Genomic DNA, 23,054 nt, shown 5'->3' with positions numbered 1-23,054 from the left:
AATTTCTGAACCCCAACACCATGCCACTTAATGGCAGAAATCCTTCATTAGAGCTGTCACCCTTGATGTATCAGATGTATCTTGGTTCCCTGTGCCTGCCCAGGCTCCTTCTGTAGGCCCACCCTTGGCAGCTGCTGAAGACCAGGCAGAAGAAGACCTCAGTCCTCGAACTCAGAACGTCAGAGCAGGGAAGGCCCTTGAGCTCCCTATCCAGCCTCCCCTCCTCTCTGTATTTGGAGGAAAGAGAGAAACTAAGGGCCAGAGTAGAACAGTAATATGTGCCCAAGGTCACAGGACTAGTGTGGGCACAGTCCACGTGAGGGAAGAGGTCCATCCAAGGATCAGACCTAGGTACCCCCAAAGGCATCGTCACTACAGGGAATATTTAAGAGCTGTGATTCTCACAGTCTCTTCAAAGGTCCATATTGGGTCTATTCACTTGTGAATTATTAACAAACCCAGTTCTGTATCCTGCTGGGTAGGGCTTATTCTCTCCAAGAAAACCAGTTTTACAATCACCAACACAGCTCCATTGGGAAGGCTCTGGAGTCAGTGGTGGATCTGGGCTGGCACAGACCACAGGGGTTGGGAGGGGCATTTGTGCCAGGAAGGGCCTAGGGGAAGGGACTGAAATGAGGATGGGGACAAGAATCACCCAGATAATGCTCACTTATCAACCCAGCACCCCTGAGAGTGATGGAAGGAGGGAAGGCAGAAAGCAGGAAACAGGCGTCCTGACAGGGGAGGAAGGGATCCTCACTCAGAATGCTGTCAGCTCAAGGTCACAGGTGGGTGGATGGATGATCAGAGTAGAGTTACTGTGTTGAGAGGCAGAAACAAGGATGATGACTCACAGGCTCCCCTGGGCTGGGACTGGGCAGCTCCTAGGGGTGGGGAATGGGCCAGGTGGGGCCTTCCTGAGGGTGGGCCTGTCCATGCTCTGACTCACCAGGTGAGCGGGCATCACAATACTGGGTTGGCTTCAGTATCGTTGCCACCATGGTGGTGTGAGGAGTGTTCCAGCTGTAATGGCAGCCATGCTGCCTACCTTGCAGAGCTCAGTTTGCATCTGTAAAATGGGGAGCACAACATCTAGCACACTACCACAGTTACTGGGTACTTATGCAGCACTATGCTACATGCCAGGTCCTATTCTGGGCATTCTGCATACATGAATTCTTAATTCTTACAAAAGCCCTTTGATGTAGGCATTATTATTATTTCTATTTTACTGATGAGGAAACTGAGGCTCTATCTAGTTAGAAATGAAAATTAAATGAGATAACTCATGTTACATATTTAATACCATGTGTGGCACTTAAGAAGCTTTTGATATGCATCAGCCATTGTTGCAATAATTACCTTAGAGGTAATTATTTCCTTAGGGAAACTATAAAGTTCTGGACCTAGTGTTCATGTCTGGTGATTAGTCAGACAACACCAGCTGTCAGGCGCTGAAACACACAGATGAATCTGACCAGGCCCTGCCCTCAAGAGTGTCCCGTGGTAGGGGGAATTAGGATTGGTCAGAGCAGGTTAAGGCAGTGGGTGCCCAGGATTCCCAGCCCAGCCTGAGAGGGAGGGCTTTCTGGAAGAGGCAGTATCTGAATAGAAACCTGTAGGGTAAGGAGGAGTTTGGGCATTAGCATGTTCTTAATACATGTTGGTCAAATACCGTGAAGATCTACCTTGGAGCTAATGTAGCTTAACGCTTCAGGATCTCTTCCTCACCTGCCTGGCATCTTCTGAGGCTCCAGGAGGACCCTAGCAATTTTCTATCAGTAAATTTGTATGATTTTTTTTTTTTAAAGAAGCCTCCCAATAGTAAGCTTCTGGATCCATCCCTGGTCACATGAATGGACAATGAGTGACAAGGAAGGGACATATGTTCTAGGGAAAGGAAACAGCCTGGGCAAATACGTGGAGATTTGAAAGTGCATGGCATGTAACAGCCTCCCAGCCTCATCACCTGGGACTTGTTTTTACAATAAATTGCTGGTCTTGTCACAGCCTCCAAACTCCAGCTGTCACCAATGTGCCCTTGCCACCTATATGTTTTCATGCATATTGTTCCCTTACCTGGTACACTTGCTCCACAACTTCATTAATAATATAACTTCAAAGCTCAGCTCTGACCCCACCTTCTCCAGAAGGCCCCCTGACTCTCCTCATCTGGATTCCTTACAGTTTCGTGTGGATGTCATTATAGACTACTTCTTAAAGTTAATTATCTTTTTTATGCCTATATATGAGACTGCAGAGGTGAGATGATTCTTGGAAGTAAGCATCTGCCCTCTGCTTACACATGGGCTGGAGGGGAGCTCACTGCCTTCCCAAGAAGCTTGTTTAATGTAAGCAATAATCCCACAAACCTCTCCCCCCTACAAACAGCCTGCCTGGCTCCCCTGGGATCTAGTCCAAGTCTTCTTCCCACCCCGGTTGCTTCTGCAGACTGCTCCCTCCTGTTTCCTCCTCTGACATCTAGGAACTTAACCTGATCTAGGGGAAGTGGAGTCCCTCCTTCTCCTGTCCCCAGCCTATGTGAAGGGACAGCTCTAATGGCAGCCACGTGCTGTGCTGTGATGAGTCATGATTAAGAGCATCTGGGACCCAGAGGTGGTGGTTGGTTAACTCCTGATGGGCCAGAACTTTCTCTGCCAGGAGATCAGGTCAGTTCAACCCTGGGCTTACATACCCACCTGAGGCCTAGATGCACAGTGGACACCTAGAGAGTGACCCCACACACAAGCATTGAGAATAAAAGAGAGGACCAGTGGGGTGAAGGACTGGCACATGAGCTCCAGAGTCAGAAGGGCTGGGTTCCAATCGCAGCTTGTCACGTATTAGGTGCGTGCTCCGGAGCCAATCACATGAACCCTATGCCTCAGTTTCCACATCTGTAAAATGGCAATTATGGAGATTGAGAAGACTAGTGTGAGCTGCCCACTAGCAGTGAGTGCTAAAATCGCGTTATTTCCCGCCTTCTGGTCTCCTACAAACATACTCCATGGGCATGTGTTTGGGATTAAAATTCAAGCCTGACTCTGGAGGCTGTGTCTTTCTCTGCATGAATGCCCCCATTAATGTTGTAGGACATCAGAGGCTCCGGTGGGAGCCGCTGCGGGGCGGGAGCTGTGGGGGAGGGGGAGTGACAGGAAGGTGGACCTCAGGTCTAGGAGAACTTTCTAACTCTGGTGGGGGCGTCTGCGGTAGGAGCGAGCGCTGGGCGGGGTCTGCGCACAGAATCTGTGGCCCGGGTCGCACCTGTCCGGGCTGGGGGTGGGGACCCTCGCGCGGGCCGGGCGAAGGCAGGCCCCGCCCCAGCCCTGCCCCAGCTCCGCGAGGCTGGGGGTGGCCGTGGCCCCACTGCGCGGGTGGGCAGACCGAGGCCCGGCCCGGCCCCGCCGCCTTCCCCGCCCCCGGCGCGCCCCTCCCCGGCCGCCGCCTCCGTGGCTCGGCTGCACAGCGCGGGGCTCCGGGATCCGGCGGCAGCACCTGGGCCGCTGCTGGCGTCCGGCGGGGGCAGCGCCGCTCGCCCCCCTCGGCGATGACCACGGCCGGCGCCCCGGGCGCCCTGCCCGCGGGGTAAGTGCGCGGCGGGCGGCCCCGGGGGCGCGGGCCGGGGCGGGGACGTGCGGGGGCCCGCGCCGAGCCTCCCCGCCGCGCCCGCGGCCCGCACTGCGGCTGTCGCCCCTGCCGGGCGCGCAGTCCCCGCCCCGCTGCCTCTCGGGCGGCCGGCGCCGGGAGCCGCGAGGGGGCTGCGGAAACTGCCCCAGGGGACCCTGGGTCGGCCACTCCCCCTCTGGGTCCCAACTTTCTCACGGAGGTGTAGTCAGAGCCAGGTTGGCAGGAGCCTGCTCACCAGCCGCGTGGCGTTGGTGCCTGGGGTGGGCCTGTGACCATCCCCCGCGCTAAGATGAGGAAACTGAGGCATAGCTCTTTATCTGACTTGTCTCCGCTCCTCCCCGAGGTAAGAGTTGGGACGAGTTCTGTCTGATGTCAGAGCTCCCACCCACGTCATCTTCAGTGATATTGGGTGGACTTAAAGGGCTGTTTCGTCCAACCCGGCCCAGGGGATGTAACAGGGTTGTAAAAGGTGGGCGTTGGCACTATCAACAAGGCTGTCTTCCCCAGCCCTACCCCCACCCATTGAGGAATCCTGTGGGACCTCCACATTGTCCCTGTAGCAGTGACAGCTGCTTGCTGTCCAGAGACCTTCCGCAGCTCTGCCTTTCCTAAGCCCCGGTAGGTAGGGGCAGCTGCCGGGATTTCTGGCTGCTGGCAGGTTGCTGGGCAGAGATAGAACCCCAGGTGAGTTGGAACCTATGCCTGTCCTGCCTGGAGCCTCACTACCGGTGACAATATTTGCCAAGGGCCTGAGGCCTAACAAATGAACAGGGAAGTTAGGAACCTGGTGCCATCTGGGCAGCTGGATGCCCCCATAGGGCCTTTGTGTGGGGCTGGAGTATAAGAGCTCAGAAGCTGGGTTGTTGGTGAGGGATGCCTGGTAAGTTTTGCCTTGATCATTTGTTATATGACTTTGGCCACGTTCTTTACCCTCCCTAAATTTTTCGACCCACCTTTGGAAAATATGGGGAGGCTGGGCCACCTTCCTGCTGAGGGCTGAAATCCTTGTAAATCTGGAGCTTGCTTAGGTCCCCTTCTGCCCAGCTCTGACTTAGCACCACCCCACTGGGTCTAGAAAAGTGATTTCCTGGAGAGCATGCAGGCATGGAGCAAGGCTTCCATGAAAGAATCCTAGACTGTGGGACTGAAATCCACATTCATCCCTCTTCTTTATACCACCACATGCCTGAGTCCCCTCCACAACCTCAGGCTCCTCTGGGCCTGCTGTGGGATTCCAGGGCAGCAGGCTGGCTCTTCTAGCACTGGCAGACCTTCCTCAGACCGACCTCACCTGCCTCCCTGCAGTCCTGCCATGGCCTACTGTTCTTTGAGGTCACGGAGGTCTATCTGCCCCTGCCTTGGTCAGAGTCATCCTCATGGGATCTGAGCAGTTGAGGCCCAAATCAGAACCATCTCCACCTTCTCTGTGAACACTAATTCAGTCACTCATCAAATAAGACCTGTTTGGGGCCCAGCCCTAAGGCAGGATGGTCAGTGGTGAACAAAGTAAACCTCAAATCTCTACCACTTTAAAAATTATAAAATATTTTTAAGCCTTTGGAAGAAGATAGCAAATAATAAACTGAACTCTCATGTTTTTGTCACCCAACTTTGTCAGATATTGTCACTGTGCCCCATTTAGTTCATGTTCTTTTTTTTTTTTTTTTTTTAAGAAATAAACCATGGAAACCTCTGTGGACACTCCTTCCCTCCTTCCCTCTCCAGAGATAATTGCCATCCTGAATTTTGTTTTTTTCATTTCCTCATTTTCATTCTTTTGCTGAGTATATGAAATGCTAAATGGTAGGTAGATGTTCTTTAAAGTGGAGTCATAGCATGTGTTGTCCTGCAGCTTTTTCCTCATTCAATGTCAGGTTTCTGAGGTTTAGCCTTCTTGATTATGTGACTCTGGTTGTCCTTGCCCTGATATATGGTACACCGCCCTGTGTAAAGACTCACATTTATTTACTTACCTTTCTTGTTGGACATTGAGGTGGGTCTCCATGTGTTGCTGTTCAAATACTGAATATTCTTGCACAGGTGTCCTTTGCGCATGTGTTTCTCTGGAGTGTCTCTTAATAGTAGAATTGCCAAGTTATAGGTATGTACTCAATCTTTTAAAGTTATATAGTTTTATTATAAAATCAGTGCTGCTCAGTAAAATAAATGATGGCAATACATAATGTTGGGAAAAAGTTATAATTGCTGACCTTTTCTGAGTACTTCCTATTGTGCTTTACACAATCTCATTCTTTACGACAACACAGGGAGGTAGATCCTGTCATTCCCAGGCCACTGATGAAAAAACTGAGGCTCATAGAGGTTAAAGAACTTTCTCAGGTTTTTGCAGGAAGTTATTGCTGAAACGCAGCTTGAGTCCAGGGTTATGTGCTTTCAAAATTCTTAAAGGCCACCTTGTCATGCCACAGGGCACTCGCTTTATGTGCATTTAAGGGGTCTCTGGAAGGAGTTTAGAAATGTCACTTTGGAAGTGGATATGTTACTTCACTGGTGGCGCCGAAGTCCCCCTCTCCCATGATGGAGCAGGGATTAAAAGCCACTTCTGGCTCCAGTCTGCTTCTTGAGTGACTTTGCTTCCCTGCCCCACATCCAGCTCACCCTGACTGAGGTTGGGATGGGAGCTTTTTAGCTGGGGCTGAGGATCTTCTAGCTACCCCACTCTGTCTCTGCCCATGAAGCACTAGGGTAGCAGACCAGGTGACAACAGATGGGAGGTGGGAGGCTAAAGGAGAGCAGGGAGGGGCTCCAGGCTGCCTGATGCCCCCTTCCACTCTGTCCAGTTCCTATCTCATGTGGGCCTTAAGTGGATGGGATCTGAATGGGAAAGCCCCACCACCACTAGCCAAAATTCCTGTAGTTGGTCACCAGCCCTGCTCCATTCTTCACCCAACCCTGTGCTTCCCTTGGCCACCTTCCTCACCCATCCCTGTCAGTGTCCCCAAGGAGATGGCCCCTCATCACAGACCCATCACCTGCTTACCTGAAGGTGCCCTAAAGGAGAGTGGCCTTGAAGACACAGCCTATGAGAAGGAGGGGCCTCTGTCACAGTCAGGCCAGGGGAAAGACGTGGAGCACTGAGATGCAGAAAGCATTTGTCTTTTCCCAGCTTCTTGGGAGGGGCCAGACCTTGTTTCCGCTTTAGGGCCTTCCCTCCCTTATCTGTCAGTACAGATAAGAGTGCCTGCTAGCCAGAGGATTGAGTGAAATAATGCAGTCTCCAATTTAGATAAAACTTGAATGATATTCTCTTGGTGGTGGATGGTGTTAATGCTATTATTAAGTTAAGTGGGGCCAGTGTCCCTCTTTCCTGAGCTCCCCGGTCAGCCCCCCGCCCCCCCCCCCCCCCCGCCGCCCCCGTCTCACCTCTCTATTTAGCTGCCTTTTTGGAGTCTCTGTCTTCCAGCCCTTTGAGACTGCTTAGCCCCCTAACTGCTGTACAGGTGTGGTGTCTCCAGCCCTTTGTGCACATTGTCCCTTCTTGCACTTCTTTCTCTGTCATATCTGCAACCATTTGTCCCAGATAGCTTTCTTGAGTGCCCCAGGCAGGGTTGGAGACCTCCTCTGGGCCTCTTCAGTTCCAGTGATCCCCATGATCACAGCCCTGATCAGGATGACGATCACTGTCTCCACCTGCACCTATTGCTACTACAGACTATGAGCTCTAGGGCAGGCCCAGGTCTGGGCCCTCTCTGTGTTCCCAGAGCCTAGCCCCACACTTGGCCCAGAATAGGAGCTCAGTGGGTATTTATGGGGGTGAAGGAAGGAGGAAATCATCTGGAGGAAGGAAAGTCACTTACCAGCCTCACTCCAGTTAAGTCAAAGAGGTGCCAGGGTTGCCAGGGGGACAGATATGCATCTCCGTACTGTTTGTCCCTCAGGCTGTGCATGGACAGGTGGGCAGAACCTCTTCTTGGTGGGGGATGGAGGGAGTAGGGTATGTGTGCATAAATGGGAGTTAGGCTCTTGGACATAAACCATAGCAATGGACTTGGTTCCCTGAGGCTGAACTGATATGCCTTGGCTCAGGAAGAAACTTGGGTTGGAACTCACATGTGGGTGTGTCACCTTGGCCAAGTCACCTCTGTGTCTCTGTTTCCTCATTTGCAGTGTGCGTGTCTGTTTGGCAAAGGGAGCGGGGGTGGTAATAATCCTATTGCACAGAGCATTTTGAGAGTTCAAGGAGAGAGTGCTGTTGAACATCCAGGGTAGTAGGTGCTCAGTGCCACCTTGTTGATTCATTTATCCAACAGAGCTGAATGGATTGAACATTAGTTGACAGGCTGGGCCCAGGGCACCAAGGAAGATAGACACATCTAGGCCTTGTGAGGAGAGGGCTGGGGCAGCTTGGGGTGGGACTTTTTAGACCATGAAAAGGAACTGGGTCTTTGCCTTGAGAGGATGGGGAACCAGTGAAGGATTTGAAGTCTAGGAGTGACATGGTCAGATCTGTGGGGTTTTTTAAATATTTATTTTATAGTTGTAGTTGGACACAATAACTTTATTTCACTCATTTATTTTTTATGTGGTGCTGAGAATCGAACCCAGGGTCCCGCTCGTACAAGAGGAGCGCTCTACCGTTGAGCCACAACTCCAGCCATAGATCTGGTTTTTAAATGGACATATTTGGCTATAAAAAAGGGACAGATTAGAGGGAATAATGTTTCAAATATTCTGCCTCCAAAAAAATTACCTGGAGGATGGATGGGTTATACCAACCACCCTTTATGACACCTTCTGAGCTCCCTCAGTAGAAGCAGATTCTCTCAATCCAAGAACAAAGAGGGAGCTAGAGTCAGGCTGGAAATGAAATGAAGCCACAGCAACCTTAGGGTCCTTGCAGATTCAGAAACCTAGACCTGTCAATGCCAATAGCCACACAAGGGACGGGAGATGAGGTTTTGAGCCTGCACAGGTACAACAGTATAAGGAATTAGCACATAGTCTTCCTCTTCCTCATAAATGTGGGACCCTAAGGCCTTCAATCTCAGTGACTAGGAGGATGGGCCAGAAAAAAGATCATCCACCAGAAAAGGGAGACAACAGTTCTGGTGGGAAAAAAAGGGTTCTCTAGAAAATTCTAAATATTGATCTGCCATGACACAAATGCTGGGTTTGAATGCACACCACTTTTGTGGTCCTAGAATTCATAAATTAGAAAAGTGACTTAAGTGGTCTCAGGGTGTCAGTGCCTCAGGGAACTTGGCTGGAGTAAATGGAAGTCCTTTTTGGATGGATGTGCCCTTGTCCCAAGGTCCCTTTAACAATGATGAATTCATGTTTAAATTTTAAAATACACAAGGAAACAAGCCATTATGATCAGCAGATATCAGGAACAAATAGTAGTTTATCTGAGAGTCTTAAATGCTAGAATTAGCAGATACAGAATATAAATAATTGTGCTTAAGAATTGTGGAGACATTGATGCCAGGTGTGGTGGCACATGCTTGTCATCCCAGTGGCTAGACAGACTGAGGCAGGATGATCAGGAATTCAAAACCAGCCTCAACAAAAAGTGCAACACTAAGCAAATCAGTGAGACCCTGTCTCTAAATAAAATGCAAAATAGGGCTGGGGATGTGGCTCAGTGGTCAGGTGCCCCTAGTTCAACCCCTAGTCCCTCCCCCAACTCCCCCCCCCAAAAAAAAAGAATTGTGGAGATGTTGAAACAGGCATAGTGATGCATGACTGTAATCCCAGCAATTCAGGAGGCTGAAGCAAGAGGATCTCAAGTTTGAGACCAGCCTCAGCAACTTAGTGAGACCCTGTGTCAAAATAAAAATAAAAAGGACTGGGAATGTGGCTCAGAATAAAGTACCACTGGATTCAATCCCCAGTACCCCTCCCCCCAAAAATATATAGAAATTGAAGAAGAACTTGAAACAATAAGATAAGCAGGTAACAAAATACTACCTAAAATATCCAAAACATACTTGAAAAAGAACCAAGAAGAATTTTTGGAAAGGAAAAATATAATAATCAACATGAAAAAAAAATCAGTATCCTGGACAAATAACAGATCAGACACACCTGAAGAAGGAAGTTGTGAAATGAAAGACCTAAAGAAAGTACTCAGAACCTAATAAGTCAAATGGATAAGAAAGAAGCAAGTTGAGAGACATGAAATGTGGAATAAAAACTGTCTAGCTGAGGGGCCGGGATTGTGGCTCAGTGGTAGAGTGCTTGCCTAGAGTGTGTGAGGCACTGGGTTCAATTCCATAGAAAAATAAAAACAAATAAAATAAAGGTATTGTGTTCATCTACAACTAAAAAAGTATTTTAAAAAAATTTAAAAAAAGAGAGAAGGGGTAGGAAGTGATCGGAACAGACTTGGGTAAAGATGATAGAGACTTGGGCCAGAGGCCACTGGGCATGGAACGGGGTAGGTAGGGTTTTTCTTGGTGGTGGTGGGGTACTAGGGACTTAACCCAGGGGCACTTTATCATTGAGCTGTATCCCTAGCCTGCTTTATTTTTTGAGACAAGATCTTCCTAAGTGCTTAGGACCTCCCTAAATTGCTGATGCTGCCCTTGGACTCACAGTCTCCCTGCCTCAGCCTCCCAAGTCTCTGGTATTACAAGGCTGGGGCATCATGCTGGACAAGAGGATGGTTTTGAGACATTTAGGTAGTATAGTTGATAGCGTTTAGTGATGTAGTGGATGATGGAGGCCTGTGAGAGGGGTGTGTCAAGGATAACTGTCAGATTTCTGGCTTGAGAAACTGGGCAGAGGTGTGTCACTTATTAAAATGGCAGAACTGGGGGCTGGAGATGTGGCTCAGTGGTAGCGCGCTCGCCTGGCATGCGTGCGGCCCGGGTTCGATCCTCAGCACCACATACCAACAAAGATGTTGTGTCCGCCGAGAACTAAAAAATAAATATTAAAAACTAAAAAAAAAAAAAATGGCAGAACTGAGGGAGAACATATTTGGGAGAATGAATGGGAGTTTAAACGGGACACATCTCATTTTGCCTGGGAAGATCTGATGTATGGAACAGGAAGCACTAGAATTGGGCCTCAAGGTATAGGTAGTTTACTTGGTGGAGAAGAGGTTTTCTCTTTACTATTTTTTGGGGAAATAGGAATTCCCTTCAATGATATCACTGAGCTCCTTTCTGGAACCTTCCTTCACTCACAAGAGATCCCTTGAGAAGAGGCATTCTCAAGATTATCAGTTAGACTTCTGGGATCTTTCTCATTTCACATCTTATTTTTTAGATGGGAATACTGAAGCCCAGAAAAGTTAGGAATTTGTTTTCCTTGTTTTTTACTCCCATTTTTTCATTCATTCATTCATTCACTTCACATATGTGTTAAAAGCCTACTTTGTGCCAGATCCTAAGTGCTGGGGATACAGCAGTGATCAAAACTAAGATTCCTGTCTTTTAGTGCTTGTATTTTTGTGGAGAGAGAGAGAGACAGACAGACCATAAACACAAGAATATATCACATATGAGAGAAGATAAGGACCTCAGAGACATGTGAGAAGTGGGGAGGGCGGGTGTGTGGGAGGTGTCATTGGAAAGGTGAGACTGCAGTATGGAATGCCCCGGGCTGCTTTTACAGGTCTGCTGCCCTCCATGGCCCATTATGACAGTGTCTGGGGTTCTAGAGTGCAGGCCTGTCTAGAGACAGGAGGAGGCCTGGAGAAGGAGGGACAGAAGTGGGACTTAGTGGGTGAGCTGCACCCCCCCCAGGGGGGCAGCAGAGCCCAATGGGTCAAAAAGGCCACAAGGATCCCCACTGCTCTTGTGGAGGGTAAGATACATTTATTCCCGAGGTCTTCTTGCTGTCTATTCTCCTGAAGATCTCAGATGTCACACACGCTTTTGCTCCTCCTCTCACCCTTGGAGACATTGAGAAGTGGGTCCAAATTGTCTCTTTATTCCAGTACAGAGTGGGCAGCCTGGAAGGGCTTGGGAAAGATACTCAAGGCTAACCAGAGAGGTAGTTGGCCAGGAGGAGCTGAGGCCCATCTCTCTCCCCTCAGGACTCCTGTGAGCAACCTCCATGAGGCCCTGGACCAGTGCATGACGGCCCTGGACCTGTTCCTCACCAACCAGTTCTCAGAAGCACTCAGCTACCTCAAACCCAGGTGAGCTTAAGCCCCAGTGGGGGTGAAGGGCGGAGCTGCGTGTGCACATGAGGTGCAAATGTGTGTGTAGGGATGGGGCATGTTGGTCATGGAGAACCAGAGGTCTTGTTTGAGAAGAACCTCATGTAACTCAATGCCTTCAGCTTTCTGGGTCACCGTGACCACTGAGAAGTCCCATAAAATGGCTCAGGATCCCAGTCCCACAGCCTTTGAGCAGCCACCATAGAGACCTCTCTAAGGTCGCTGTGACTTATTCACCTCTTCCCACTTTACCTCTTATTCCTGCTGAGTCCACTGGGGCTTCTTGTCTCCATCGGCTAACATAGTTGCTTTGCTTATTTTCCCTGCAGTTGCCTACTTCAAGATCAGTAGGGTAATAATGAGCACTGCTCTTTTAATCAATTCCCCCAGTGTTTGCTGCCTTATTTCTTGATAATATGCCTACACTGCTTTTTCTTATCATTTTTTCTTTGTCTTTAAAACTGAGATATGATTCTCATTTCATGAAGGTCACCTACTTTTGATCCCACACTTTGATTATATTCTTTATTTGCTGCTTCTCTCTCTATGTCTCTCTCTCTCTCTTTTTAAAATATGGTTCTTTTTAGTTATACAGAGCAGTAGAATCCATTTTGATATTCATACAAGCATGGAATATATCTTTTGAAAGTCACCTTTTTTTACTTACTACTTTTTGAAAAATTTGTTCTAATTAGTTATACATGACAGGCAGAATGCACTTCGATTCATAGTACACAGATGGAGCACAATTTTTCACTTCTCTGGTTGTACCCAAAGTAGAGTCACACTTTACACATTTATCCTTAATTCCACCAGTTGATCCTATCATGAGTTTTTCCCTATATGTCCAAATACCAAGTGAGCTCTCAGTCCCTGTTCTTCCTGGAAACCTGGATATACGTGTCTCCTGGCCACCTCCCAGCTACCACCCCCGCCCCAGGCTCCTGTTGCCTCTCTCCTGTTTCCTTGAACCCAGGTCTTTCTCTCACATATTCTACTGGATTTTTCCAGAATATGCCCTCTAGAAATTTCCTAACAAAGAGTTGCATGAACATAACATGTTTTTCTATCAGAAGTTTGAAGGTATCACTCCCCTGCTTTCTGTCATCTTCTGTCTCTCTGAACCCTAATTCTACTTTTCATGTGATCTTTTTTCCTTCTCTAAAAATGTTTAGGATCTTCCCTTTTATTCTTGAAAATCTGGGATTTCACAGTGATGTGCTAAAACAAAGGTCTCTTTTTTTTTTTATCCCATATTATTTTTTGGAGACTCCGTTCTAGGAAATTCCCTCTATATATTGTTTCTCTTTCCTGGCTTTATTTATTTAGATCAATCCTTTTCTACAGCTCTTATCTCCCGTTCCCCTTTCTGATTCTTTATCATTTTCTTCCTCAGCTTCATTATTAAGTCCTTCTATTGACTGCTTCTACAAGTACATGATGATTTTTTAGTATTCTGTATTGTTCTGTGGATCTTCTTTTTTTCCTATAACATCTTATTCTTGATTTGTGGACCTGTTGTCTTCTTTATAGCTACATTTAGAATGTGAGGTTCCATATGACAAAGCCTGACATAGTAAGCTTTCTAATTTATCATTGTTGTTGTTATCATCACAGCTTATTATCCCTTTTTAAAATGCTCTATTCTTTTCCCAGGATCTTTATTCTTTTCATATGATCTTGACTTCTCCAGTTTCCTGAATTCTGTTTAATGGTGCGAACCCTTCTCTCATGGGGTATTTTCTCAGATACCTGATGATCCCTAGTCATAGTTAACAGTGAATTCACTCGAAGGCCAGCTGGAAAACCTGTGCCAAGTAGCCTTGTGATTGGTGAGATCTGGGAGAGAGCTGCTGGCCCCCTGATGTCAGCATCTGGTGTGGTCCAGTTTCCTGAAAAGAATCCTCCATTTCTAAGCCTGGACAGAGAACCCAAGGCTGCCTGAATTCTGAGGTGGGGGAAGGAGGCTGGGGTCCTATCATGTCATCTGCCTATTTTCCTTTAATCTCCCTCTCTTCAGTCCTACGATATCCTCTATATTGCTATACCCAGTTCCCCAGATCCCAGGAAAGCTAATGCCCAGGCAGGCCTACTGGTTTCTACAAGTCCCCAAGCCTGATTGTTCACTTTTTAAAAAAAAAAAAATATTTATTTTTTAGTTGGACACAATATCTTTGTTTATTTATTTTTATGTGGTGCTAAGGATCGAACCCAGGGCCTCGTATGTGCTAGGCGAGCGCTCTACCACTGAGCCACAATCCCAGCCCTCTGTTCACTTTTTCTGGAGTTGACTGGCCCATCATTCTGTTTTCTGGGCTCAGAGGCCCAGCTTCTGGAGTGTGGTGGGGGATCCAGGATGTAATGATCAGAATGAGTCTTTCTGGTAGCTATCCTATACCTCATTCTCACCCTCTGAAGGACTCAGGTGACCCAATCATCTTCTCCATTGATAATGTCCAGGTTTCCTTCCAAATAGTTTTTGTTTGTTTTTTGTTTTGAGGTACTAGGAGTTGAACCTAGGGATCCTCTACTACTGAGCTACACCCCCAGTCTTTTTTCTTATTTTTTTATTTTGAGACAAGCTCTTACAAAGTTGCTGAGGCCGGCCTTGAACTTACAGTCCTCCTCCCTCAGCCTCATGAATCTCTGGGATTACATCATGTGCCACTGCATCTAGCCCCTTCCCAATAGTTTTGGAAGGCTTCTCGCTCCCAATTCCCTCCTGGTCATCTCCTGTTTCTCATTGTCCTGGACCCCAGACCATAGCCACCTCCTGCACTGGAAATTGGCTATCTCAAGACTACACTGCCACACACCAAACATTGACACTGGCCTTTCTCCTCATCCCCTGAGGCCTAGCGAACACCAGGTCACACCTTGGTTTAACTCTGGACTGTCCTGTAGACTTGGGGCCAACAGAAGAGAATCAGAGCATAGGGGGAAAAAAGAAACACTAAAACCACATGGCACATTACACTCAGGTCCTCAGTGAACCTACCAAAAAGTCCTGAGGAGGGATTTTTCCTCCCCCTCTCCCTCACCTCAGGGAAGCACTCCAAAGACAAAACCCTCACTCTAAAGGAGGTACCCCAGAGAACCAGTCTTCCCAGGAGGTCCCTCTTACCTTGCATGTAGAGCAGGGTAGCCTCTGTGCCTCAGTGCTTTCCCACAGGTGATAGTATCAATTCTAGCCCTCCCTACCCTGCCTTGTGTTAACCAAAAATGCCTCCAAAATTGCCAAAAGTCCCCAGGGGAACAAATTATGTCCTACCTGTGATAGCAAAAAAAAAAAAAAAAAAAAAAAAAAAAACACCAAAAAACTTGCAAGATGTCCTCGAGGGGCATGTTGTGGGGGCAAAAAATACCTCAACATGGAGAACGCCTGGTTTAGGGAAAATGATTCTTGCTAAAAAGCAGTCCTGGTCCCCATTTGTAGCCTCTGAAGCTTCAGGAGAGGTTGGGATTCAATTTCACTGTCACGTTGTCTTGTTTAATTGTCTGCCTTAGCTATAGGGGATATTATCCCTCTTTTACTCCCAGGGGAAGTCACTATGTTTACCAAGCTCCCTTCCTTATGTCTGTTCTGCTAATCTCTGGTACTTAGCTCTATGTCCGTCTCACAGCATTGTCTCTGGAACATGGAGTCTACCCTGTTAATTTTTCTCTATAAATAAGTGATCATGGTTCATAAGTGGCAGAGCTGGGATTAAATGCAGGGCCACCTGGCCCATAATCCCCACTCTGACCACTGTGCTCTGTTGGGTCTTGGCAGGGTGGAGGCGGTTACCTTGCATAGGAAGACCTCATGCTGCCTCTCCACCAGGAGGAGTGAAGAGGTAGGAAAGGGTGTGCACAGACCTGCATGTGCCTGGGCACAGGAAGTTCAGGGTGCATCCCTGTGGACATCCTGGAATTTCTCCAAGAGAAAGGTCACTTGTTGAGACTGAGGGGTCAGGCAGTGGGGGGGGGGGGCGGCATAGGGAGAGTAAAAGGTGAGTAGTGTGACAGGCCTGACCAGGCCCCCAGCCTGAGGTGTGCCTGTCTGCCTGGCAGCTCTCTCACAGTGTTCAGTAGCAGTGTAGAAGAAGTGGGCAGTCCTGCAGACCCTGGGCTGGGGTTCCTAACTGAGGGCGTCAGAAGGTCACAGGACTTAGCCCTGAGTATTCTGACAAGAGACAGGCAGGTATGAGGAAGGCTGGCCGAGGGGTCAGGAAGAGGAGACAGGTTAGAGGTGGGGCAAAGGCAGGAAGCTAGGGAAACTGTGGCATCCTTTAAGGCTCCAGAAGCAGAGCCATTCTGCATGATGAAGACAAGGTTCAAGGTGCCATCCAGGGGAAGGGAGGGTGGGGGAGGACTGTTGCTGGTTCATTCAACCTGCATGAGGTGTCCTGATGCTCCAGTACTATGCAAGACATAGGCTGTTGTCAGGTCCCAGCAGGGGAATAGTGAAACCAACCATAAGCTTGCTGAGAGCTACACAGGGACTCCAACTCATGTGCGGGTCAGGAAGGCTTTGGTGCCAGCTGCATAATTTCTTTCTTTTCCTTTTTTTTTTTTTTTTTTTTTTTGTGTGTGTATGTGTACATGCCCATGCACTGGAGATTAAATCCAGGAGCACTTTACTACTGAGCCACATCCCCAGCCCTCTTATTTTATTTTTTATTTTGAGACAAGTTCTTGTTAAATTGCTTAAGGCCTCACTATATTGCTGAGGTTGACCGGGAACTTGAAATTCTCCTGCCTCAGCCTCCTGAGTTGCTGGGATTACAGATGTGTGCCAATGTGCTATCTTTTATTTTTTATTTTGAGACAGGGTCTTGCTAAATAGCCTTGAACTTGGAATTTTTCTGCTTCAATCTCTTCAATCTTTTGAGCTGTTAGGCTTATAGGTGTGTGCCCAGCAAGATGCCTAATTTTCAGACCCCATTGCAAAATGAAAATGTGGGGTCATTTAGCTCCAAATTAAGAATTTTGAACTGGGCACAGTGGCATATGCCTATAATCCCAGTGGCTTCTGAGGCTAAGGCAGGAGGATCCTTGACTTCAGAGCCAGCTTCAGCAACTTAATGAGGCCCTGTCTCTAAACAAAATACAAAAAGGGATGGGGACAAGGCTCAGCAGTTAAGAGCCCCTGGGTTCAATCCCTGGTACCAAAAAAAAAAAAAAAAAAAGAATTTTGAGGCAGTGATAACAGAATTAAACCAAACATAGGACCTTTTTAGGTGCAATGCTCTGTGCAGCAGCACAGATCAAATGCCTGTGAAACTGGCTTCAAACAGCTTTCTTGAAGAAGTGACATGTAAACTTCTGGGCTGGATGAGAGGGAATAGCCTGAGCCTGAACCTGCAGTGAATGAGGCTCTGGTGTATTTGAGGGTGGAGACCCTCAACCTGGCTGGAGTGGGAAGAGCTACAGCAGGTCCTAGTAGGGAAGGGTCCCAGCAGTCTGAGGGAAGGTGAATGGGATGTACAGTCCCCTGGAAGCAGCTTGTCTTGAGAGGAGGGCAGTGAGGTGAATTTTGAGAAGACCAGGATGAGGGACGAGGAAATGGGAGCTCTGATGAAGAGGGAGTAGAGATAAGGTGAGGTAGGGGGCTGTCTGCCTCCAGACATACTTGGAAAGTGAGGCCCTAGGCTGGGACTAGAGTTGGGGGCCTAGGAAGGAGCAGTGGGGGTTGGGTCAGGATGAGAAGGCCCAGATGGTGGAGGCAAGGGCCGTCATGATGGCTGATAAGGCCTAATTGTTGGGTGTGAGCCAGGAAGGAAGAACTTGAGGTCCCCAGTCACAGCATCCTGCTCTGTTGATGGCTCTTCCAGCACCCTCCCCATCTTGATAACTGCTCTGGGCCCTGGAAGGTGGGATCCCAGTGGGCATTGTTTGGCAGAGCTGGGTTCAGCGCAGCTGTGTGGGGCCTAGATTCTGTGTGTGCAAATAAAAACATGTGGAGTACATACTGAGGTTTGGGGGTTGTCCTGCCTTTGTATATGAGTTTTTAGTCTTGATCAGAGTTAGGGGGCTTCCAGATGATAGGTGAGACAGGGCTAGGATTCTAGCCACAGATGCATGTTGGGGCCTTGGAACTCAGACTAGAAATTCTACTTTGCCTGCCAGCTACACAGGTGGGGCTGTCTCTCCTTCTGGGCCAAGTACCATACTGGGCTCAGCAGGGAAGCTGGACAGGTGGGGCTGATTCCTGGGACTGAGACCTGTGGAAGAAGAGGAAGGGAAAGGCTAGGTCCTGAGTTGGAGAGGTCTGAAGAAGGGGTTGTGGGGCGTCAGGGGGTTGGGTGTCTGTGTTGCTTGGGAAGCCCCTCATTAAGGAGAGGGCTGGGAATTAACCTTGACCCTAGCAGGACACAGAGGAGCTCAATTTACTGAGCATAGACGTTGTGGCCCCTGACCTGGGTGTCACTCAAAAAATACAATAACCCTTGGACAGAAGAGTTATTGTATTCACTTTACAGAGGAAAAACTTGAGACTTAGAGAAACTGTGAGGTTTACCAGAGTCATATAGCTGGTGACTGGCAAAGCTGAGACTCCATTCTGTGTCTAAGGGACTCTGAAGTCCAAGTTTGGCCCCACTTCAGGCAGCCATTTTTCCACAAACTGCTATCCCCAGAGGAAGCCTGATGAGGTGTCTTGAGGACAGGCAGGGATCACGAGGGGTCCTCCAGCTTTTTGTTTCCTTCAGGAATCTTTGACTCTCAAGAAGCCTAACACCCAAGAGTCACTCAGAAGTATTAAAAAAAAAAAAAAAGAAAGAAAAAGAAAAAGAAACTCAATCTACAGATGTTTCATGAACGAGAAAGGAAGACGGTTAGAGTCACATGATTTTATGATAAAATTGTCTATAAACCTTAGTCATCTCTCTCTCCTGTGAAGTTCCCAGCATAAGCCTGGCACTGAGGAGTTTTGTAAATAATTGACAAGGGCACGTGGGGAAGCAGCAACACTGCTGCTGTGCCAGGCAAGCAGCTCCCTCCTGTCAGTCCCAAGGGCCACAGGGCCCAGGCCAGCCAGCATCATTGCCCCCTTTTGCAGAACAGCCACCAAGGCCCAAACTGGCATAGTTCCCATGCCTCCTTGCCCTCTACCCTCTCCATATGTTAGGCTAAACCACCCCGCTCCTTCCCAAACACACCTCTGTGGAGAAGCCCAGGGCTGTGGAGGAGCAGGGAGGCAGGAGGCAAAGGCTGAAGACAGAGGTGAGTCACATCCAAGCTCTGTCCTGGAGGTGCCCACAGTCTTTGGAGATGGCTGAGTCTATGCTGATGTGTTCAGTGTGGCCTGTGCCTGGTCATAGGCACACAGTCCCTGAGGAAGAGCCCTGGATTCCCAGGAGGCTTGGAGGCAGGGGAGAGGCATCTCAGGGCACAGGAACCATGAGGAGGAAAGCATGGGTTTTTTTCGGGGAAGGTCTGGATGGTTCATTGAGGCCAGTGGTGCAACATTCATTGTAGCCAGACCATGGGGGGGGTGGGTGGAGCTTGTTTCCTGTGGAACTGGGATGTTAAACCAGGGGCTAGTGGTCAGATGATGGGACAAAGGGATCAAGAGTACAGCTGATCCAGGGGGTTGGGGATGAGAGCTAGCCCAGGTTTGGGGCTTGGGGATAGAAGAGATCTTGGGAACAGAGAGGACCAGGGATTGCCTGCCGGAGGTGAGGGCAGAAACAAGAGGCGGGCCCAGGTTTGGGGAAGGGGGCAGCTTTAGGTCCACACTCCTCCAGGACCTTAGTCCTCAAGCTACGTTGTTGCTACCACCCCTCCCAGAGAGAGGAGGAACTGAGGCTCAAATTTGGAAGGTCATTTAGGACCCCTCAGCAGGATGAGGAAGAGCTGATCCGAGGTCTTTTGAGTGGCAGTGAAAGGGTCAGACAGTACTTGCTTCCCTCATGAAGAGCTGGAAGGGGATGGCAGGTGATTTGCACTTGTCCAGTCACATCTGGAGCTGGAGGAGGGGTGCCCTCAATGTCCCCTTTCTCTGGCAGAACCAAGGAGAGCATGTACCACTCGCTGACGTATGCCACCATCCTGGAGATGCAGGCCATGATGACGTTCGACCCCCAGGACATCCTGCTTGCCGGCAACATGATGAAGGAAGCACAGTTGCTGTGTCAGAGGTTGGGGCTGTGGGGAGGCAGGGACTGGGGTCTGAGGTCCCCCTGTTTGCCATCCTGTCCTATCCTAGTGCCTGGCACTGAGGAGTTTTGTAAATAATTGACAAGAGCACTAGTAGTGCTGTTGCTTTTGGCTAAGAGGTTTTGTCCTCAAGTGCTGAGAGCCGTCCCTGCCAGCACAGCAGTAAAGCTTTGTCATCTGCTCTAGTTACCAAGCAGCTTTCAGGTACCAGTGCTGACTAGGAGAGAAATCTAGCTCTGTCACTTCATAACTCTGACCTTGGCAGGTCCCTCTCTGGACCTAACTTTCCTCATCTATAAAATGGGTGTGATAATATATGATGATGGGTAGTTCTGGAAACTGCATGAGGACATGGGTCACAGGACCTGGTGCATAACTGAATGTGTCCAATCCATATTTGCTGTATAAGTGGGCCAATAGACCCTGAGTGCCTGGGCCAGATGTGGTGACCTAGATTATCAAAGTGGGGCAGTTTTGTTACCTGTACCACCAGGCAGAGACACAGACCCAGAGAGTGATTCAGCATGATTCAGGGGGCTCATGGGGTTTTGAGTGTCTAGCCCACGAAGTGAGAAAGAGTCCTGGAGAAGGTAATACCTCAGAAGGGCCCTGGAGTGTGACGAGGTGCTGGTCAGGACAGAGTGAAGCAGGACAGGGATTCAGGCAGAAGACAACAGCAGGGCAAAGGCGTAGGAAAGTCCTGAATTTGGGAATGCCAGGAGTTCAGTATCTGGAGAATCCTATACACCTTGGAGTTTTCTGGGAGCATAGCAAAAAAGGGGCAAAGACCTAGGCTGGTCCTCTCTTTTATCCCCACTTAATGACTGGAGGCCTCTTTTTCCTTTTCAGGCATAGGAGAAAGTCTTCTGTGACAGACTCCTTCAGTAACCTGGTGCACCGCCCCACCATGGACCAATTCACAGAAGGTGTGGCATCTGTGCCCAGCCCAGATGACCCAGCTCCAGACCTGAGGAGTGAGGGGAGGGGCAGTTCTTTTTCCAGTTACCACGGGGGCAGGGCCCTGGGCCTACATGTGGGGCATGTGTGTCAGGCCTGGGACCTTTTCAGGAATGGCCCTCTGGTGAGGGTGTGAGGAGACCTGCCCACCCAACAGCATGCCTGGCTGAGAACCTGGACTGAGGAAAGGGAGACTCATGGAGACCAAAGGGTGCTTAGAATGGAGTGTCGATCAGGTGTACCGATGGACGCTTAGTGACGCTGTGTGTCCCAGAGGGGAAAGTGATCTTAGGAATTGACATCCCAGGTTTAGACAGATGGCAGCAGCAGCAGAAGAGTTGATCTGGGCTCTTGTAGACCACGTGGCATCTTTAGGCCATGACATTGGGTGACAGTAGCCAACCATAAGTTATTTGGGGCTTTTCAGCACAGGTACAAATGATCTCACCCACCTGAGAGCACTGGTAATTTTAGTATCAAACAATGCATGCAGTGGTGCAGGGTGCAGCGGCATCTGCAGTGACACTTGGGGAAGGAGAAGGGTCTGTGCCTATATTTGGGGTGTTAGTGCTGGGAGCCAGTCCAAAGACTAGGGAGAGAGAGGTGAGCTAACTTTGGACAGGGTGACTGGGTAGAGGTAGGGGAGGTGCTGACACAGCCTCCCTTTGTTTTGGGAAAAGAGGGGGTTTTAGGATTGCCTTTGTTTTGGGAAAAGAGGGGGTTTTAGGATTGCCTTTGTTTTGGGAAAAGAGGGGGGTTTTAGGATTGCCCCCCCCCCCCCGCGCTTCCTGGCTGCAGTATTTTGTTTTTCCCCCCTGCAGAGGAAATCCACGCTGAGGTCTGCTATGCAGAGTGCCTGCTGCAGAGAGCGGCCCTGACATTCCTGCAGGTAGGGACCTCTCCTTTTGCTGGGAGGCTGGAAATTTCAGATCAGTTACCATGTCCATGCCAGATGGGTACATAGCACCATGACCCTCCCCTTGTGGTCCAGGCGAGGCCTGAGGCTTAGAGCCCCAGCTCCTGGTCCTGGCCAGCCTCACTGTGGAGGGAATGGGCTCTTCCCCTTCCACCCAGCACAGGTGCTCCCAACCATTTCCAGGGTGTGGCTTTGTTAGGGTCAGGCAAGCATCGGAGGAAGAGACCACCAAGAGACTTGTCTCATGCAAAAGCAAAGGGTTTATTGTGGGGGGAACCAGCATGCTGGGGCTCAGAGTTCTCCTGAGAGAAACTGAAGCCCCGAGTATAGTTTAAGCAGAGTTTTTATACAGTGTTTAAACAGGAAAGTTAATATGGCAGTTAGGGTGTGAGAGTGGGATTGTTACAAAATAACCATTACAGAATAATCATGCCTTTTGTGAGGGGGTGTTGGGTCTGGGTACATTTTGACATTAGTAACTGTTTTTAACATAAGTTTCGGGTTCCAGGAAAACAGAACTTAAATTTACAGAAAAGCAAAACTTAAACTTAACAGGAGAGAAAAACTTAAATTTAACCTTTACAGCTTCCACCTTTTCACTGCTGCTGCTCCTGTTTATAACCATGTGGGGCAACAGGCATTGTCACAGAGCCCTGTCACAAAGCCCATTTTTTGTTTTGTTTTATTTTAAAGAGAGAGAGAGAGAGAATTTTTTAATATTTATTTTTTAGTTTTCGGTGGACCCAACATCTTTATTTTATTTTTGAGAGAGGGAGAGAATGTTAATATTTATTTTTTAGTTATCGGCGGACACAACATATCTTTGTTTTGTATGTGGTGCTGAGGATCGAACCTGGGCCGCATGCATGCCAGGCGAGCGTGCTACTGCTTAAGCCACATCCCCAGCCCACAAAGCCTGTTTTACACTTGATTCATCCAGTCAACACTGGTAGCACCTACAGTGCACCAAGCTTTTGCACACAGCAAAGTATGTCCTTTCTCCATACCTCACACACGTCAGTTTGTTTTTATATATGTTTACATTGTTATTTAATCTTCAACTCAGAAGCCAGTGAAGAGGCAATTTAGAGGAGTCATTTTCTCAGGGTCACAGGATTAGCAAATGGCCTCCTTACCACCCTGTAGGATTCATGAGAACTATCACTGCATTATTTTATTAAAAAGCCTGGCTTATAGTTATAACATATTATCAGGATATTTGGAGGGAAGGGATACACATGGGTGCTGTTTGTTATTCTTAGCTCTTTTTTTTTTTAA

At 48.6% G+C, this 23,054-nt stretch overlaps 1 protein-coding gene across 1 annotated transcript in view; it reads left to right on the top strand.

The window, feature by feature from the left end:
* The first annotated feature begins 3,547 nt into the window (after positions 1-3,547).
* Positions 3,548-23,054, top strand: part of Ttc39a (tetratricopeptide repeat domain 39A) — a 43,951-nt gene continuing 24,444 nt past the window's right edge. Inside the window, exons 1-5 of the mRNA XM_026382615.2 lie at positions 3,548-3,585; positions 11,636-11,740; positions 19,753-19,884; positions 20,753-20,829; positions 21,682-21,749. Coding sequence (XP_026238400.1) covers positions 3,548-3,585; positions 11,636-11,740; positions 19,753-19,884; positions 20,753-20,829; positions 21,682-21,749 — 420 coding nt within the window. The remainder of the gene's footprint in view (positions 3,586-11,635; positions 11,741-19,752; positions 19,885-20,752; positions 20,830-21,681; positions 21,750-23,054) is intronic.

Source organism: Urocitellus parryii, chromosome 11 (genome assembly GCF_045843805.1).
Source record: "Urocitellus parryii isolate mUroPar1 chromosome 11, mUroPar1.hap1, whole genome shotgun sequence".
NCBI lineage: Eukaryota > Metazoa > Chordata > Mammalia > Rodentia > Sciuridae > Urocitellus > Urocitellus parryii.
This window is presented reverse-complemented; position numbering and strand designations above follow the sequence as displayed.